Raw genomic sequence first — 19248 nt, 5'->3', positions numbered from 1 at the left:
TTGATTTTTTTATTGGAAACATCGTAAATACATCGTAAAAGTCGTCGTGGCCTAAAGGATAAGACGTCCGGTACATTCGTATGTAGCGATGCACCGGTGTTCGAATCCCGCAGGCGGTTACCAATTTTTCTAATGAAATACGTACACAACAAATGTTCACGATTGACTTCCACGGTGAAGGAATAACATCGTGTAATAAAAATGAAACCCGCAAAATTATAATTTGTGTAATTACTGGTGGTAGGACCTCTAGGGAGTCCACACGGGTAGGTACCACCGCCCCGCCTATTTCCGCCGTGAAGCAGTAATGCGTTTCGGTTCGAAGGGTGGGGTAGCCGTTGTAACTATACTGAAACCTTAGAACTTATATCTCGAGGTGTGTGGCGCATTTACGTTGTAGATGTCTATGGCTTCCAGTAACCACTTAACACCAGGTGGGCTGTGAGCTCGTCCATCCATCTATGCAATAAAAAAATAAAAAAATCGTGTAAATTTTTTTTTATATATGTTTTTCTAAATAGGCAAATGAGCTCTCGGCTCAGTCATCATAAAGTAAATGAAACACACACACACTGCCACAATAACAAATCTCACTCTGTTATAAGTGTTATAACTCAAGAAGAAATCTTACTGTAAGTTGAATATATGAGTCGTCTATTATCAAAGGTGGCAATCTGTGCATTTGGACAAAAAAAATTTATTGATATGTCAATACAGATTCAATACAAATATAATTTTTTTTTTTTTTTTTTCCTACCTATGCTGATAGCCTTGAGAGGCTATTTCAGCGTACCCTAGCTTGTGTAGGTGAGCTCGCGGGGCTCAAACCGGAGAATTGCTAACACCGCCCTAGCAAGAGCAGTGCTTCGCAGAATCTACCACCGGATCGGAAGCGCGACCCACTGAGAAGATCCGGCGAGAAACTCAGTGGGCTGTGTCTGTGGGTTAATTCGCTCGTCGAGCCCTTCGTCGCAAGCGACGGGTTCGGCGAGGACGGTGACCGGTGCTTGTATTGCCTAAAAGCACCGTTAATGGATCAGGAGGATCCGTGATGACGTGCTTTGGGCGACGTCGACGGTTTACCAAACGGTCTACAGGATCGGGTATGTAGTTTCCGGCGGCCACGACAAGAGGGTTCTCATGTCGTGCCGCCTTCTCAAAGTGGCGCAGCGATGCCGACTGTAGATACTTACTGACGGGGTCGAGCTCCAGGTCATCGTGGAGGTCCACGTTCCTCTGGAACCATGGTGCTCCGACGGCTATCCTGCAGAATCGGGATTGTATAACCTGAAGGGGTTTCAAGTTGGTGCGGGCCGCGTGAGCGAACACTACGCTTGCATACGTCATGACGGGGCGTATGCAAGTTTTGTAGAGGGTTACCTTGTTACGGAGGGACAGTTTGCTTCGTTTACAAAGCATTGGGTAGAGTCGTCCTAGTATAAACGCGGCGCGATCGCGTACCGTTTTTACGTGGGGACGGAATGTCATCCCTCTGTCGAGGGTGACGCCTAGGTATTTGACCTTCGGGGCCCACGGTATGGGCTGGTCAAAGAGAGTGATGGGGCTAACGGCGGAGGTGTTTACGCGCCTATTGGGGAGTGGGGTGCTCGAAGTGGTATTCGGAGGGCGACCCCTTTTGAATAGCACCGCTGTGCTTTTCGTGGGGTTAATGTCTATTCGCCACTTCCGGAACCACTGTCCCATGGTGGTTACTGCGGTCTGGAGTCGCCGATGAAGCAACGACATCTGCCTACACGAGTAGTAGATAGCCGTGTCATCGGCGAAGAGCGCTAGATGGGTCTCCGGAGACCGGGGTATATCGTTGATATACAAACTAAATAGTAACGGGGAGAGTGCGGAGCCTTGCGGGACTCCGGCAGTCAGATGACGGCGACGAAAACGAGTTCCCTCTACTGGATATCGAAACGAACGGTTCGACAAGAAGTCTCGTATGATGAGCACGAGTCTGTCTGGCACTCCCATGTTGTACAGTTTGTAGATCAAACCGTTGTGCCAGACTTTGTCGAACGCCTTCGCTACATCGAAGAAGAGGGCGCCGGTCGGGATTTGTTTACGCCTATTTAGCCCTATTAAGATGTGCTCCGTGAGGCGGTGCACTTGTTGTACGCACGAGTGTTTGGCGCGGAATCCAAACTGCTCGTCTATTAGAATTTTATTCGCGGTAACGAAGTCCCAGAGGCGTTTCCGAAGGAGCCGTTCGTAAATTTTGCCTATCGCTGGGAGGAGACTAATCGGTCGGTCAAATATAATCGTCTCCTTCAAAGAATACGGTTCAAAACCTGCATTAAATAAAGGTTAATAGTTAACCTGTTATTTATCTAAGATGTCGTTCCGAAGAGTTTTGTGACTGCCAATGGAATACAAAGTCAATAATTCGTTTTTCTGATTTACCAATAATTGTCCAAAAGTCAGATTGCCGGCTTTGATACTAGTCGACTCATATGCTTGTTTATACAGGGTGTGATAGAATCGTTTCTAAAAACAAATAGCGAAACCACAATGAAAAATATTCGTAGATTTGTGTTTCCTTAGGTGATTTGGACTGCATGCAATGTGATATTTATTTATTTATTAAGTTTCACCAACAAAGTGATCATCAATACAAAACATTGATCAATTGACAAAAGTACATGGCAGATGTCACCTCAATTATAGGTGCAATCGACGGTGCATTATCAACAAAACTAAAAAATTATGTAACTAAAACTTGATTACATTTGATTGATTGTTTAAGATTAATTTATTATAACAGTATATTATTATAACGGCCGTCTGGTGTAGTGGTAAGTGACATGTTCACTACACAAGGGGGTCGCGGGTTCGAATCCCGCCAAGGGAAGATATTTGTATGATAAATATAAATGTCTTTTCCAGGGTTATGGATGTATATTAAATATAGTATGTGTATAAAAAAAAATCTTACATTTATTTCCGTTATCTGGTACCTGTAACACAAGTTCTTTACGAACTTATCACGGGACCAGTTAACGTGGCGTGATTTTTAGTAAATATAAAAAAATATATAATATATATACTTAATTGGGAAATTATCGGCGACAGATTTTTCCTGTAAGTTGTGAGACAATTAGAAAAAACATCTATTTCATCACTTAAATCGGATAACGCCGAATGAACATTGACGGAGACCGCGCTACCGTGGACATTATTGTAGTCCCAAAGGATTCTGTTTAAGGGAGAGTAAACACCTAAATAAAAAAAGCGGGCTTACTTATAATTTCTTCGTTCATAGTAAGCACTTGGGGACTGATATTTTTATTTGGGTAATTATGAAGTACCGCCTAGAAAAATTGCTGGGTTTACGTTTCATTGAATGCCTACAAAATATGAACTCGCTTAGACGACAATAATTATTAATGGCTTGTTTATTAACTGAATAATGTTTACCGTAAGTTTAAGGCGGTAGTTTATTTGCGTTTTAGCTTCGCGAACGTTCTCTTCATACCATAATAAAATAATAAAAAATTCATAATAAAATTGGAATGTCTGTTTGTAATATTGAAATAACCGCTCTTTACTACGTGCATATGAATATTTATACGATACATACACCAAAATAACATTTTTTTACAATTTTTGTCTGTCTGTCTTGTTTGTTCCGGCTAATCTCTGGAACGGCTGAACCGATTTTGACGGGACTTTCACTGATAGGTAGTTGATGATATAAGGAGTAACTAAGGCTACTTTTTTTAGACTAGCTTCATCCCGCGTCGTCACCCGCGGTACGACAATAACCGCAGGTAACATCGCGGGACTCAACTATCAATAATAAAATTTAATGTTTCCGAAGCGAAGCGAGGGCGGGTCGCTAGTCTATATAATATATTGAATGATATAATAAATGAATTGCTGTTCGTTAGTCTCGCCAAAACTCGAGAACGGCTGGATCGATTTGGTTAATTTTGGTCTTGAATTATTTGTGGAAGTCCAGAGAAGGTTTGAAAGGTAGATAAATATGAAAATGCTCGGAACTAAATAAAAATAACAATTATGTTTTTACTTTGATGTGTCCCTCCCTCGGACGGATTCCTTTTGTTTGTTTTAACTTTATTTTATATAAAAGCTTAGGTCTTTTGTTTATCGATAGAGGCACTGTGAAGTCTGCCGGGTCAGCCAGTCTTCAATAAAAATCGCTGTTAATTAAATACGTTTTTAGATTAGGTGATTCCAACAAAAGACACCATTTGGGATCACAGTGAACTAAATACAAAATGAATCATTGAAATCGATGCAATAATAACAAATTTACGGCTGAAGATTTTTGGAGGCCCTATCATGAAGTTGTGATACACGTCCAGTTCTATCACACTTTTAGGGGAAACAAAACGATTTTCGTTTACATCTTTATTCAACAGATCTTCTTAAATGTGACAAGTCTTCTAATTCTTCATCATTTGCTGGTTTCCTGTGCAGAAAAGATATGAAAATTGACACATTTTCTAAAGGCAACGTCTAACTGCACTTTATGAGTGGCATAGGTACTTTTCGTTAACATGAAAAAGTCTGCAATAGTACTTATTTCTATGATGAAATCTTTTGCTATCGTTTGACGTGCTTTATAATTTTTCTGTAGGTATCTCTGACAGCAATATGTGATAGCTGATGATGCTCTATTGATTAATTAAAACTCTATTGATTAAGTAATAAATAAACAAAGGCCACTCTCGTGTTTGTTATATCGCACATACGGTGCGATAACGTCACTTATGCTAATTATGTAATTTCTTCATGGGAAATGTTGGAAAATTCAACATCTTATTATACTATAATTCTTATATAGTTCTGCTAGTCTATAGAAATAAAATATAATTTAAACTACAACTTTAAACTTCATCAGTAAAAGCAAACCTCTCTCTCTCATCTCACTAATAACTATTTAAAAATGTACCTATTTTGTCATACTCAGTTCAGTGTTAACAAAAATTGCATAGATGACTTTATAGCACCGTATGTGCGATATTATTATACTAGTAATCCATGTTCTTACTGTAACCGGTCGGAATTTTTGTTTAAATAACCTACGCTACGTTTCTTGAACTCTGATCCGAATTCTGTGCCAAAGAAATCAGGCCCAGTGCGTTTAGTGCGAGTTTTTTAAAGTTCTCGATAGCGTAAAAGTTAAGTCAAATTTGTATGGATTTGGAACGTTTGCCTACGTTTGCCGCCAGGGGCGCTGTTCCAACTGCACACTAAGCACACAGTGTAAGAGACTAGTGGCTAACGAAGCGATCGATTACTTGTACCACATTTAACTGACAGTCGAAATGATAACTAACCGACACAGCAGAGTTTCATTCACGACTTTCTCTCCTTCGACTATGGTCTGCGGCATAGGCCGACCTTTGGTTTCGGGAAGCAACAAAGCCAAGCCGCACGCGAACAGCGTTAATCCGACGAGGATGAACAGCGGCAGCGGCCTCCAGTATCGGCCCTGGAAAGATTATAATCAAACAACCGTTATAATCGACGAGCTTGGAAAGTTGAGATTGGATTTAGTGTATATAATTTTTGAATTAAACAATAAAATGATAATTTAATCGTTAACGATCTTTTAAAGTACATATTCATGAGTGCAATGTTATCCACAATAAAACGACTTTTGCAGGTTTTAAATAATACCTACTTACGCTTTTACTGCGATATGTGGTTTAAAAAGTCCCATGCGCGACTGATCTATAGTGTGGCAGTTAGATTCGGGTTATTTTGATGTGAGAGGCGACTATCTTCACATTTCCATGAGTGTGGATATCTTCCAGAACGGTTTTATTTTATTTATTGCTTAGATAGGTGGACGAGCTCACGGCCCACCTGGTGTTAAGTGGTTAGTGGAGCCTATAGACATTTACAACATGAATGCGCTACCCACCTTGAGATGTAAGTTCTAAGGTCTCAGTGTGCTTAGTGCGACTTTTTTAACGTTTTCGATAGCGTAAAAGTTAACCCAATTTTGTATGCAGTTGAAACAGCGCCCCTAGCGGCAAACGTAGGCAAACGATCCTATTCCATACAAATATGAGCTAACTTTTACGTTATCGAGAACGTTAAAAAACTCGCACTAAGCATACTGTGTAGTTACAACGGCTGCCCCACTCTTCAAGCCGAAACGCATTACTGCTTCACCGCAGAAATAGGCGGTTCTATGTGAGGACTAACAGGCCTCATACGCACTGGCTGGATGTTCCTCAAAAATGGTCCCGCAGTCGCAATGGTCGCACACATATACTTACAGTATATACGACAAATGGTGAGAATGCCGTTGCAAAGAAAGCGGTGACGTGTAATAAGGAGGTCCCCGTGGCACGCACGGCGGTCGGCAGCAATTCAGTTCCCAACTGCACTTGCACACTTATCGACATATTCACTGCGAACCTGCTCAGAACTGCCGCGATCATTTGTGAAATACCTAAGGAACAACAGAAGAATGAATTTTCAGTACAATTTATCATTTTTTTCCCCCCGGGATGAAAAGTTCGCTTTTAGTCCTTGGCACGCGGGACAAAAGTACCCGATTGAGACCGGTGAGACTACATACGCACCGGGAGAGAATCGGGTACTTTTGTCCCGCGTGCCAGGGACTAAAAGCGAAATTTTCATTCCGGTTGAAAAATAAATGTATAAGTACCTAGGGAGAAAAGTAGAACATGCCCATCCGCGATTGTCAACAACAACAACAACAATTCGCGGACGTGAATGTCTTACTTTTCTCCTTCGGTGCGTAATATACTTTTTTTTTATTTTTTTTTGCCCGTGTTGACAGACGAGCACACGGCCCACCTGGTGGAAAATGGTTAGGTACCGATGCTCATGGACGTCAGCAATGCCAGGGGCAGAGCCAAGCCACTGCCTACAGTTAAGAGTGCCTTTTGGTCTATCTTTTTCGTGTATAAGCAATGATTAAATAAAGAATAAAAAGTCAGTACTAAAATAACTAAACGAATCATAAAATGGGTGGAGTGAATGGAGACTTCTCTCGTTTTCATTACACGATGTCATGCATCGTGAAATCGCTCATTAATTTTAATAAACTGGTACTTGACTGTGGGATTTGTGTCCAAATATGGTCGCAGGGATATGAGTGCCTACACCGGCAGTCTTATTAATTAGGACACGACAACTTTAGGGTTAAATAAACATTTATTTACTAAGTAACTTTTGGCACGAATGCACAGGCGAAACATAGAAAAGTAGTGAGTAGCAGTGTGCTCGAAATCATGCAACGTCGCCCTACTCTGTAAATAAAATATATTGTATTAAATCTTATCCATGTTGTTTTCCCTATCAAGGACCAGACAGACACTGGGGCTGCAATCTAACAGATCATATTATTTATTGTACACGATCAATCATATTGCAGCATCTGCTGTTGTTGATCCAAACAAGCATTTAATCTTCATATAAAACTACAGTCCACTGAGCTTAATGAACTCAAGTCCTGCTAGGCCCTAATTACTGGTCCTTCGAGTTGAAAATTGTTTCATAGGGTTTGTAGCTAAGTCTCCCGTGCTTGATCTTAAAAAGACAAATTCTATTTATAAAGAGAAAATAGCGGTTTCAGTGTTTCTGACATATGTTCTTAAGGGTGTACGCCTGGTTGTACAAATTGTAGTTTAATTTAACTTTTAATTTCATTTTTCATTAAGGGATGAATTCTAAACCCAAATTGCGAAACTCGCTATGGAAGAACGCAATCATTCCATGAAGAACACAACTGATAATGAAATATCTTCAAAAGCCTTACCTGTCCAGCAATAGCGTGACTATGATCAGGGCAGGAGCTTCAGATATCGATGATAGCGTGAAAGTCAAGAAGAAATTATCCCCTATATCCTCAGAGAGCCTGATCAGCGCGTCAATGGTCACCCCGCTCATCATAGAAACTAAGATCAGAACCATAATGCTCGACCTCATCGGTGGACTTTTGAACAGTCCTATTAGAGATTCGTCCGTTTCTTGCTTGTTGTTCGAAACTATCTATGAGAAAATAATATCGATGTTTTAAATTGGTTTGAAAATACGTGGATACGACCAATATAATAGACTTTTTTTTATTGCTTAGATAAGTGGACGAGATCACAGCCCACCTAGTGTTAAATGATTACTGGAGCCCATAGACATCTACAACGTAAATGCGCCACCCACCCTAAGATATAATTTCTAATAAGATTTCAGTATAGTTACACCGGCTGCCCTACCCTTCAAATCGAAACGCATTAGTGCTTCACGGCAGAAATAGGCAGGACGGTGGTACCTACCCGCGCGGACTCACAAGAGGTCCTACTATCAGTAAATGCTTAGAGAGAGAGAGAGAGAGAGTATTCTTTATTGTACACCAAAAAAACAAATAATACAAGTGCGATACATTAAAAACAAAAAGTACAATTGGCGGTCTTATCGCTAAAAGCGATCTCTTCCAGACAACCATCAGGTGGACAAGAATCATTTGGAAACGAACTACGCGCGGTGTACCATTCCAGTGAAATACATATACATATATGTACACATACATATACACATACATATCTCTGCAAATAAACATAAAATTAATACAAAGTATTATAATATAATAATAATTATTAGAAATAAAAAATAAGTAAATTAAGTTTAAATTTTGCTTCTTTACACATAAATAAGAATAAGCAATTTACATATAAAAGATACTTAAAATACCTTTGAAACATATACAATTTAAGTAGATACCAATTTCAGAAATCTACCTTATCACATATTAAATCGGTTGACTAGTATTTAAAAAATGTTCCTTAATGAGGCGTTTGAACGAATTTAATGTTTCAGCATGTCGTATACGTACCGGGAGAGCATTCCACAAACGAATAGCTTGAACAGTAAAGGAATGATCGTAGAACCTTGTCGAATGCACTGGCATCATTAATTGCATGTTGTCCGTTGATCTCAGGGATATGGTATGTGTATCACGGATAAATTCAAAGCGTCTTTTGAGATAAGAAGGAGAAGAAGGATTAAAAAGAACAGTATAGAGCAAAGAAAGAATATGAGCATTCCGACGAAGGCGAATTGGCAGCCACTTGAGCTTAGCGCGAAATTCTGAGACGTGATCATATTTTCGTAAGCCAAATATAAATCTTAAACAGAAATTTTGAAGACGCTCTAGTTTATTTAATTGTGCTTCAGTGAGATCGAGATAGCTAACATCAGCATAATCAAGGATGGGGAGAAGAAGAGATTGTGCAAGCGCAGTCTTGGTGGCAGTAGGGAGAAAATTTCGCAGACGTCTTAAGGATCCTGCAGCCGCATAAATCTTTCGACAAGTTTCTTTAATTTGTGCATCCCATGACATATGCCTATCTACAAAGATACCCAAGTTTCTCACCTTATCACTAACTGGTATTTGAACTCCATCAATTGAAATTGGGGGAATTCGCGTCCAATCAACTGTCGCAAGCCTTCTAGGTGCACCGACAATAATGACCTGAGTTTTTGTCGGATTTATTTGCAGCCCATAAGATTTACTCCAATTTGTTATACTAAGTAAGTCATTATTTACTTTGGTGCAAGCAAGAGGCAATTCTTCCACCGGGGCTTGCGTATAAAGCTGGAGATCGTCTGCATACAAGTGGTAGGAGGAAATGAGATGGTTGGAGACAGAATTAATATATATCGCGAAGAGCAATGGAGATAAAACGCCACCCTGCGGAACACCCACGCATGTGTCACACCACGAAGAAAAATTATCTTCGATGCGAACACGCTGCCGGCGACCAGACAGGTAACTACGAAACCAATCAACTACGGATGGAGATGTGTTAAGAGAGCCAAGTGTAGCAAGGAGAATGTCAATATCAACGGTGTTGAAAGCATTACTAAAGTCAAGCAATGCAAGCACCGTCAACATTCCCCTCTCCATGCCGAGCCTAATATCATCCGTGATATTTACCAATGCAGTCGTAGTACTGTGACCAGGACGGAAACCAGATTGGAAGGGATTTAAGAGATTATTTTCATAAAGGAATTCACTCAGCTGTGCATGAATAAGCCGTTCTAAAACCTTGGATAGGAAAGATAAGATGGATATAGGACGATACTCGGAAAATGATTTGGGATTAGGCTTTTTAGGCAGAGGTGTAATTTGCGCGTCCTTCCAGGCAAAGGGAAAGGTACCATTACTCAAAGAGTAATTCATGATATGCGTAATTACAGGAAGGATTTCATCAAGGATTGGTAGGATCATATTTCGGCTCAAATTGTCAGCACCGACTGCATTAGAAGTAATAGATAAGATGCTCTTCTTAACACCACAAGCCGTTAAGTGATTGAAAATAAACGGTGAAAAATCCGGGGTCGGGAGATTTGAAAGAGAGTTCATTGTATTCGATTTAACTGTCACATCAAAATTGGACGAAGTTGAAAAATGTAAATTTAATGCATTTAAATTCACGTCAGAAGGGGGTATCACATGACGTGTCTTTCCAATCCCCAAAGTTCTAAGAAATTTCCAGACCTTCACCGGATCTCCATTTTCTACAGAAGTATGAATATGTTGGCGTTGAGCATCCCTACACATCCTGTTGCAGCGATTTCGAATCCGCATGTAATTATTACGATTCTCAACTGTAGGTATTCTCTTGAACCTTGCCTTGGATGCTGCTTTTTTAGATAATAATATTTTGAGTTCCTCCGTAAGCCAAGGCGAGGGTAAATGCTTAAGCCTTACCGGACGGATCGGTGCATGTTTATCGTATAGTTCTGTTAAAAGTGTTGTAAGGAGCTTAACCTTTTCGTCACAGTCGTCACATGCAAATAAGGGGTCCCAGTCAATACCACTAGCATCTTCACGAAGGTTATCCAGGTCTATACCACCAAAATTGCGTTGCAAGAGGATTCTAGATTTGGCCTTGGGGGGGCGAATCTTATAAGAAAGGAAAAGTAAATCGTGGTAAGAAAACGCATCGGCTGAGCACTGTCCGTGTTTAGCGACGTGATCCCGAGAGCTAATCAAAATTAGGTCAAGAAGTGACGGGGTACAGTTGGGGAAAGTGTGTGTAGCATTTAAGGGGAGAATAGATAAATTACAAGATTCGGTAACAGATAGAAAAGAAGAAGAACGACTATTACTTTTAAGAAGACATGTGTTAAAATCACCCATTATTATGCAATGGTTGTAAGAAGGAACTAAAGTTTCGAGGATGCCTTCAAAGGATGAGAAAAAATCTAAATGTGACGAGGGTGAGTAGTAGACACCCAAGAGAACTTTACGGTGGTTTAGCTCCACTTCCAGAAAAAGATGCTCACCGGCATTAGGTGGAGGAGGCTGTGCAGACAGACTAATTATTGTATACTCAATGTGTGTGCGGAGATATATGGCTACACCACCGCCACCACCACTTATGCGATCGTTGCGAATAAGACGGAAGCCAGGTAAAGCATACGAACATGAAGGGAGACAAGGCTTAAGCCATGATTCGGAAATAAGAATGGCGTGGATGTTCTCACAGCTAAAACTTGCCAGCATATCAGGAAAATGTGCTGGTACGCTCTGGGCATTAATGTGAACAACATTAAAGTTCCGGGAACCATCAGAAAACTGCGACATTAGTGTCTCAGCCAAAGAAGGAACACTGGTAAAACTTGCATCATTACTACTTGCTGAGAAAAATATTTCAGCTCTATCGCTTTCCGTGTCTGACATCAAAAATTAAATTATAATAAATATAAAATGTGATCAGGTAATATTCTAAACAAAATTATTAATATGCGTCGTTGCGTAAAGAAGCAAAACAATAAATATTAATAAACCAATGTACTTACAGGTTATGTAGTTACAATTCAACTACAAACATTCAGTCCACCCGCTGGTTGAGTGTTACAACAATAAATAAAAATAAAACTGAAAATAAAAATATTTACATTATTCGTGAAGTTAAAGAAAAGAAAAGAAAAACAATAATTCAAATAAAAACAAAACAAAACTACTAAAGACAAATTATACATAGTTCAGGCCGTAATAAAAAAAAAAAAAAAATGGGAAAAAGATTAAGAAGAAAGATTTCGTCAACACAAGATTATTGTTGGAGTCAACATTATACGTAAAAAAAAAAAAAAATTATATATCGAAATACTTACTCTATGACACAACACGCGAAGTTATCTATATTAGAATATAATCTGTGCTTGTCAAAGTATTATCCGTGGTAAAAGTGTTTGTTGTTGTGATGTCATTGAGCGTTAAATTTATTACATTTACATAAACAAGTAATATGTTAAATTATGCAGAGTACAAAAAAAATGTATGAACAGAGTATGAACACAACAACTAAGCAGATTGGAACTATTCGCTTAATCCGCCTTATTCAGCAGAAATACTCATGTACAAACCTTAAACTACCCGAAAAACAAATATGAATTCGACCTGAATATGAATTCGACCTGAAGATGAAAGTAATAGTAGCAGAAATAAAATGAAAAATGCAGAATAAAATTGAATCTTCATTTACGGGCGGCGGCACGCTTAAGCTTTGGTGCAACAGACGCCGTGTTTGGTTTTGCGGCAGTTTGTACAGGAACAGTCTCCACGGTGTGCCTATCAATTTCAATCAGTTGTCTACGGCAGTACACCCGATGTCTTTTGCCATCTGAGCCGAGAACATAAACTGTGCCTTCTTTAGTCCACGAGTTCGTTACTCCAAACTTGTCCCGTGCTGCCATGAAAACATCGTGCCGTTGTTTCGTAAGAAATTCGGAAACCGTTATCCCAGTCCTTTTTAATTGAGACTTACTAAACCAGATCTTATTGCGGAAACTAAAATCATGGAACTTCACCAAGATCGGTCGTGCCCTTTCCCTGGCAGAAGGCTGTCTCATTCTGTTACACCATTTAATATCGTGAACTGAAACAGTATTTAATGAAAAATGTTTTTTCAATATGTCGGCCACAATTTCGAATGTATTTTCTTGTTTCTGTTCAACCACCCCGTGGAAAAGCAACATCTTCCTGCGGCCATGCATCTCCATGTGATCAAGTTTGTGAGACAGAACCTCAATCTGTTTTTGTAGACCCGACACAGCCTCAGTGATAAATGCTCGAAACACTGCAAACTCAGCAGCCAGGTCCGGAGAAGATGTTGAGGGAGATGATACTGACTGTGGATGAAGCTTTGCCTCAAAATCAGCCATCTTCTTGTAAAAGTGCTCCGACAAGTCTGACAAACTACTTTGCAGTACATTCATCTTGAAATCAGTAAATATTTAAAACAGGAGAATAACACTTCCCAGCAGGCAGACACTAGTACTTATCACAATAAATGGTCAATTTCTCAAAAAAGACTTTTGTTAATATTTTAAATCAATTTTAACAAATGTGAACGAAAAACTCGTGTGTTTTCTGTGACTACCCGCGCTACTATGCTTACAATTATATAGACTTACAATAAATTCTTCTATCGCATCGTCGGGTATCCTTCTTTTGTTTACACTCTCGAATCTCCTGAGCACGCTGATGGCGCGGTCCACTTTCCCTGATGCCGATAACCATCTGCGACCACGAGGGTTGATTCAAGTTTTATTGTTATTATTTTTTTATTGCCTTTGTAGGCAGACGACCACACGGCCCACCTGATGGTGAGTGGTTACCGTCGCCCATGGACTTCAGCAATGTCAGGGGCAGAGCCAAGCCACTGCCTACCGAATTTATAGTGTGAATATTTTTATTGGCTTAAGCCAATCTTAAGGCAATCTTGCCTATTTTCGCCGCGGAGTAATTCCCGAGGAGAAGTACCGGTTTTAAGAGTAGAAGACTTCGAATTTGTGCCTCAAGACACGTAGTATTCATATTGTACTATCTATGGACTCCGGTACTACTATGACTACTACCATTACATAACATCTGCACAGCAATAATTAAAATATACCGATTTTGGCAGCTTGGTACAATAAAATGAGAACTGCTGTCAATCTGAGGCATACATGTTGGGAGTCCTCAATAGAGCGAAGCGGTATTTCACGCCTGGACAGAGACTTGCGCTTTATAAAGCGCAGGTCCGACCTCGCGTGGAGTACTGCTCTCACCTCTGGGCCGGGGCTCCCAAATACTAGCTACTTCCATTTGACTCCATACAGAAACGGGCTGTTCGGATGGTCGATAGTCCTGCTCTCGCGGATCGCTTGGAACCTCTGGGTCTACGAAGGGACTTCGGTTCTCTCTGTGTTTTATACCGTATGGTCCATGGGGAATGCTCTGAGGAATTATTCGAGATGGTCCCCTCATGTCCTTTTTATCATCGCACCTCCCGCCATCGGAGCAGGGTTCATCCATATTATCTGGAACCGCTGCGGTCATCGACAGTGCGTTTCCAAAAATCTTTTTTGCCACGTACCATCCGGCTTTGAAATGAACTCCCCTCCACGGTGTTTTCCGAGCGCTATGACATGTCCTTCTTCAAACGAGGCTTGCGGATAGCACTTTATGGTAAGCAGCGGCTTGGCTCTGCCCCTGGCATTGCTGACGTCCATGAGCGACGGTGACCACTTATTATCAGGTGGGCAGTGTGCGTCTGCCTACAAAGGCAAAAAAAATAAATTAAAATAGGTTTTACGGTATAATCTCGCGTTTTATAATACGCTTTTATTAGCTTCAGACGTATGTATGTTAGTATGTAACGGAATCTTTGAACATGATTTTGATCCCCCTCAAAACTTCGGATTAACTCGAAATTTGGTATACTTATTAGGGACCGATGACAATTCAAAATTAAAAAAAAATGGAAAAAAAAGTAATTGAAAAAATTGAAATTCAACTAAAAAATAAAAATTAAATATTAGTTTAAAAAAATTAAAAAAATACGCTTTTACAGAAAATCCAACTAAAAAAAAGAAAATAAATTTTAATAAATTTGAATTACAAATAGTGTAAGAAAAAATGATTTTATTGTAAAAAAAAGCGTGGCGAGGCCTAAAGTGTAGACCGTAGAATATGTGAAGCACTACTCATTTCAACTTTAAGTTTTTTTTTGTATCACAAACAGATAAGCAAACTGCTTATACGAAACCAAACTATTTTGTATAGGTCGTTACCAATTCCCTTTTTAACTCACCTGGCACTCTCTGGAACTATCCAAGGTATGGCCAATGCAGCCAACATTGGCAGAGATGTCACCAACAACAGCTTCCGCCAATCTAGCAGCCAAAGCGCCAATATTGGCAACATTGTAGCTCCAAGGCAGCCAGAGATCGCAAAGGACATATTAGACACCCAAGTACGATGTTTCGTCCCCACGTATTCTAATACTGAAGAATTGAAATAAATTATTTATCGTCTCAATATAGTCTTTCTACACGAGCGTACGCGGCTTGTAGTAGAGTTTGACAGTTCGAAATCATCACGTAACGAAAAAGCCTTATGTCCTAATTTAGTCATCAATAGAATATATTAATACGTGAAGCATAAACTTTGTACCCCTTTTTACGAAAATTGCGCGGACGGAGAAGTATGAAATTTCCCATACTTATAGAGAATATAGAGAGAAGGAGTGCAGAATGCTAATTTTTTTTTAAATTATTCATAAATAATACTATAATCAATAAAAAAAAACATTACACACACTGCCATGTATTTGACACACACACGCATGCATACTATTTGTTTATTCATTTATTGTCAAACTTTTATTATTGCAGTCTGTCAGTTATAGTTTGTCAAATTGAGAATAGATTAAATATTGTTTTGTCTTTATTAATATTTGTCTAAAAACTGTAGTATTGACGAAATCTGTGATTAAAGAAGTATAGTGTCTTTGACAATAGAATCATAATAGTGTACAAACTTATAATTTCAAGTAGTTAAAGTCGAATTTCGACTACCAGGGGACCACTAGTAAATAGAATTTCATCAACACAATACATTAAAACATATACTTTTAAACTCACAATCGATTATTTTTTATGTAATTAAAAATTTTGCAGTTCCATACTCTTTTCATAATTTTTATTTTTTTTTCGAAATCATAAATTAAGCTGCATGCTTTTTTACGATACGGCGGTCCTTCTACAGCACGTTTTTTTTTTATAGTTTTATTAACAAATGCAATTTACTTTCCGATTCCTATTACATTTAGAACCGCAATTATCGTTACATATAAAGATGGGAAATCTTCGATTCCTACAAGGTAAATTAATAGCTTACTCACCTAAAATATACACCATAATGAAACAGCAATCATTCGACAATCCCACGAGGAACCGACAGAATGCGAAGTCCCACAATCCAATTGTGAAACAACTCGCAACTCCACCCACGCATCCGATGAGATTTGAACCTATTTAAAACAAAAGAAACTACTGGTGTTAGGACCTCTTGTTTACCGGTGGTAGGACCTCTTGTGAGTCCGCACGGGTTGGTACCACCACCCTACATATTTCTGCCGTGAAACAGTAATGCGTTTCGGTGGTTTGAAGGGTGGGGCAGCCGTTGTAACTATAAGTATATTGAGATCTTAAAAACTCATATCTCAAGGTGGGTGGCAGCATTTACGTTTTAGATGTCTATGGGTTCCGGTAACCACTTAACACCAGGTGGGCTGTGAGCTCGTCTACCCATCTATGCAATAAATAAATAAAACATGAAAAATACACCCGGCGTTATAAGATTATCTGTTCAGTGCAAATGACTTCAAGACTTAAACGATCCGCTTTCAAATTGTCAGTTTAAAATATAGGACGGATTGGCTAGTTCCATGGTGTTTTTAAAATGATGACGTCAGCGTTGCTGACACAATTCAATGCTGTTGTTTTTGAAACAATTGTTGTCTTCCGTTGGACTTATAACAGTTATCCAACAATTTTAACATTGAGGAAACAACTAGTACCATCTTAGTTAACTAAATAGCAGGGTTGCGCCGATATAATATGTAATATATAAAATAAAAATAAAAAATACTTAATTCCAATACCTACAACAGCAGGAACTCTCCCGTACAAGTCTCCAATCCAACCGAACAGGATACAGCCGATAAGCGAGCCAAAGAAGAATATTGCCTGAGCTATTGGCACGTAGCTTGCCTTTCCACATACCCATTCTCTCTGTTAAGGAGATACTTCATTGAAACATAATTAAGTTAACAAGAGAGTAGTAAATTTTGAGGAATAATTGAAATAAGGTCAAAAGATTGGCACTTTGTTTAACTATTAGGTCAAATACAGTCTAGTTCATGCAGTAGTTGCCGTGTAAAGAGGTGACAATTTGGAAAAGCTGGATATATACCTAGCTATAGCTGGAAGATAGGCAGGAATGGCGCAGGATAATACAGGAGAAAGTTATTAGAGGAGGCCACGAATCTCAGTATTGAGGATTATCGACTCAAGGAGAAGTAAAGATAGGCAGAATTAATCTGATGCCAAAATAATCACAATCTAATACACATTTCGGAAAAAATATTTAACCATACCTCACTCACAACCGTAGCGTAGGGTATATCGTTAAACAAGAACTCCCATCCATCAGAACAGGGTTTCTTCGGAGACCCGGGATCCGGTGGAGTCAGATTCACCAACACAGTAGTCCAGTTGACGTCGTACATTAGACATCTATCCCAATTGCGACCTTGCGCTGCGCCAGGGATGGATAGGTTCCTCCTATAATAAATTTTGGCTTGGCATTCTCACAGGTGAGTGGATGGTTTTATTCATAGCCTATGCTATTATCTTTGTATTTAATTTTCACAGTGGATCATATATTCTTCAACTGCATCCTTAACAATAAGTGTAATCTCCTATATACTTTATTATAAAACATAATCCCCCTCTCCATCAACATGAACTTCCTATTAACTTTCCTCACTAAAAAGGTAGGTCGCTTGGATCTTTCATAGACGCTAATAATATAATATTGTAGTTCCTACTAACTGTTCAATGCAAAAATTGTAAAACTAAATAGGTAACTTTCTTTTCAGTTCATTCCTGTAAATGTAATGTAAATGTCTTAGCATCATTATGTTGATACCTCCACTACCCGACGTTGGCAAAGTTGTACTTAAATCTAAGTAACTAAGTGTTTTTGGACACCTAAATGTGAATCGTTTGTTCGACACTTTCTTTTAGTCAAGACATTGCTAATCAAAAAAGTTTTGTGGTACTAAACAACACATTATGGTTTGGCCAAAGGATCCGCCATGATGATTTATGTGGTAACTTAATCAACCAGACGAATGTTCTTGTAAGCTCTACCTTAGTTCCTGATCTAAGTGCCCCAGCTCCGGAACCCTACACCAGTGCTCCTGTGGAGTGGCTGCCACGAACATCTGCACTGAGTAGACAAACATGAAGATCGCGCCGAAGTATAACAGTATCACGAAGAGAACCCTCTGGTAAAGACCCATCTCTCCAACATGCGTGATGATACGACACAGGATGTCTTCTTGAGGCTTCTCCCCATTGTTGAGGGCTATTGTCTCCTAAAAATGTGCGTTTTTATTGTATTAAATAAGTGAATCGTAGACGCAGACATCACTAAGGGAATGTCGCCACCCATCTCGAGACTATGTCTATGTTTTGGGCGACGTCGACTGCTTTCCATTCTTTCCGCAGGATCAGGAATGTACTTACCGGCGGCCACGATGAGGGGGTTCTCGTGTCGTGCCGCTTTATCGAAGTGGTCCCGTCCAACCAGTGCTAGCCGTTCGTTGGAACGTATAATGCTTAGCGTATTTTATGGTAGTTAATAAATTCTACTAACTACTACTTACAGTACTTCTTTATACGAAGATATTGCAACAAAAAAAGTTTATTTTATTTTTGTGTTTGTTTTGAGTAAATGATAGTCGAAAAACAGTAAAAGTACACTAAAAATACATTCAAGATACACTTGATCGGTGATCTTATCGCTAGAAACTATCAATTCCGCGCAGCATGTAAGTTCTACTGCAGATACGACAAGTCCAACTGGGTATCCCCGAGATGAAGCGACGACCTAGTGAAAATCGCTGGGTCACGTTGGATACAGGTGGAAATCGATTGGAGAGAGAGGCTTATGTTCAACAGATGACAGCTATAGGCTCAGATGATGATGATGATGATAAAAGCGTGTTCTTTGGTTAGTTTTGTTCATGTTCAAAAAATTCATCGCGAGAAACTCGGATTGTTTTATAATACAAATAACAAATAATTATTTGAATATTAAAAAAAAAGAAGAAATACTATGAAATATTAACAAACCTCCTTGGACTCGGACACCTTAATCGACAT

General features: G+C 39.3%; 1 protein-coding gene across 1 annotated transcript; it reads right to left on the bottom strand.

Moving 5' to 3' along the window:
* Positions 1 to 4232: 4232 nt before the first annotated feature.
* LOC114250284 (solute carrier family 22 member 3) lies at positions 4233 to 19248 on the bottom strand. Its single transcript, XM_089732849.1, has 12 exons — positions 19219 to 19248; positions 18232 to 18458; positions 17454 to 17640; positions 16959 to 17088; positions 16197 to 16325; positions 15105 to 15297; positions 13441 to 13546; positions 7778 to 8010; positions 7191 to 7268; positions 6267 to 6444; positions 5316 to 5470; positions 4233 to 4444 (listed from the first exon to the last, which is right to left on the bottom strand). Exons 1-12 carry the CDS (start codon positions 19246 to 19248, stop codon positions 4384 to 4386), a joined length of 1707 nt encoding a protein of 568 aa, XP_089588975.1. The 3' UTR covers positions 4233 to 4383.

The sequence above is a fragment of the Bombyx mandarina genome, chromosome 15 (genome assembly GCF_030267445.1).
Source record: "Bombyx mandarina strain Sakado chromosome 15, ASM3026744v2".
NCBI lineage: Eukaryota > Metazoa > Arthropoda > Insecta > Lepidoptera > Bombycidae > Bombyx > Bombyx mandarina.
Note: the sequence above shows the minus strand (reverse complement) of the source record. Positions and strands in the feature narration are given on the sequence as shown.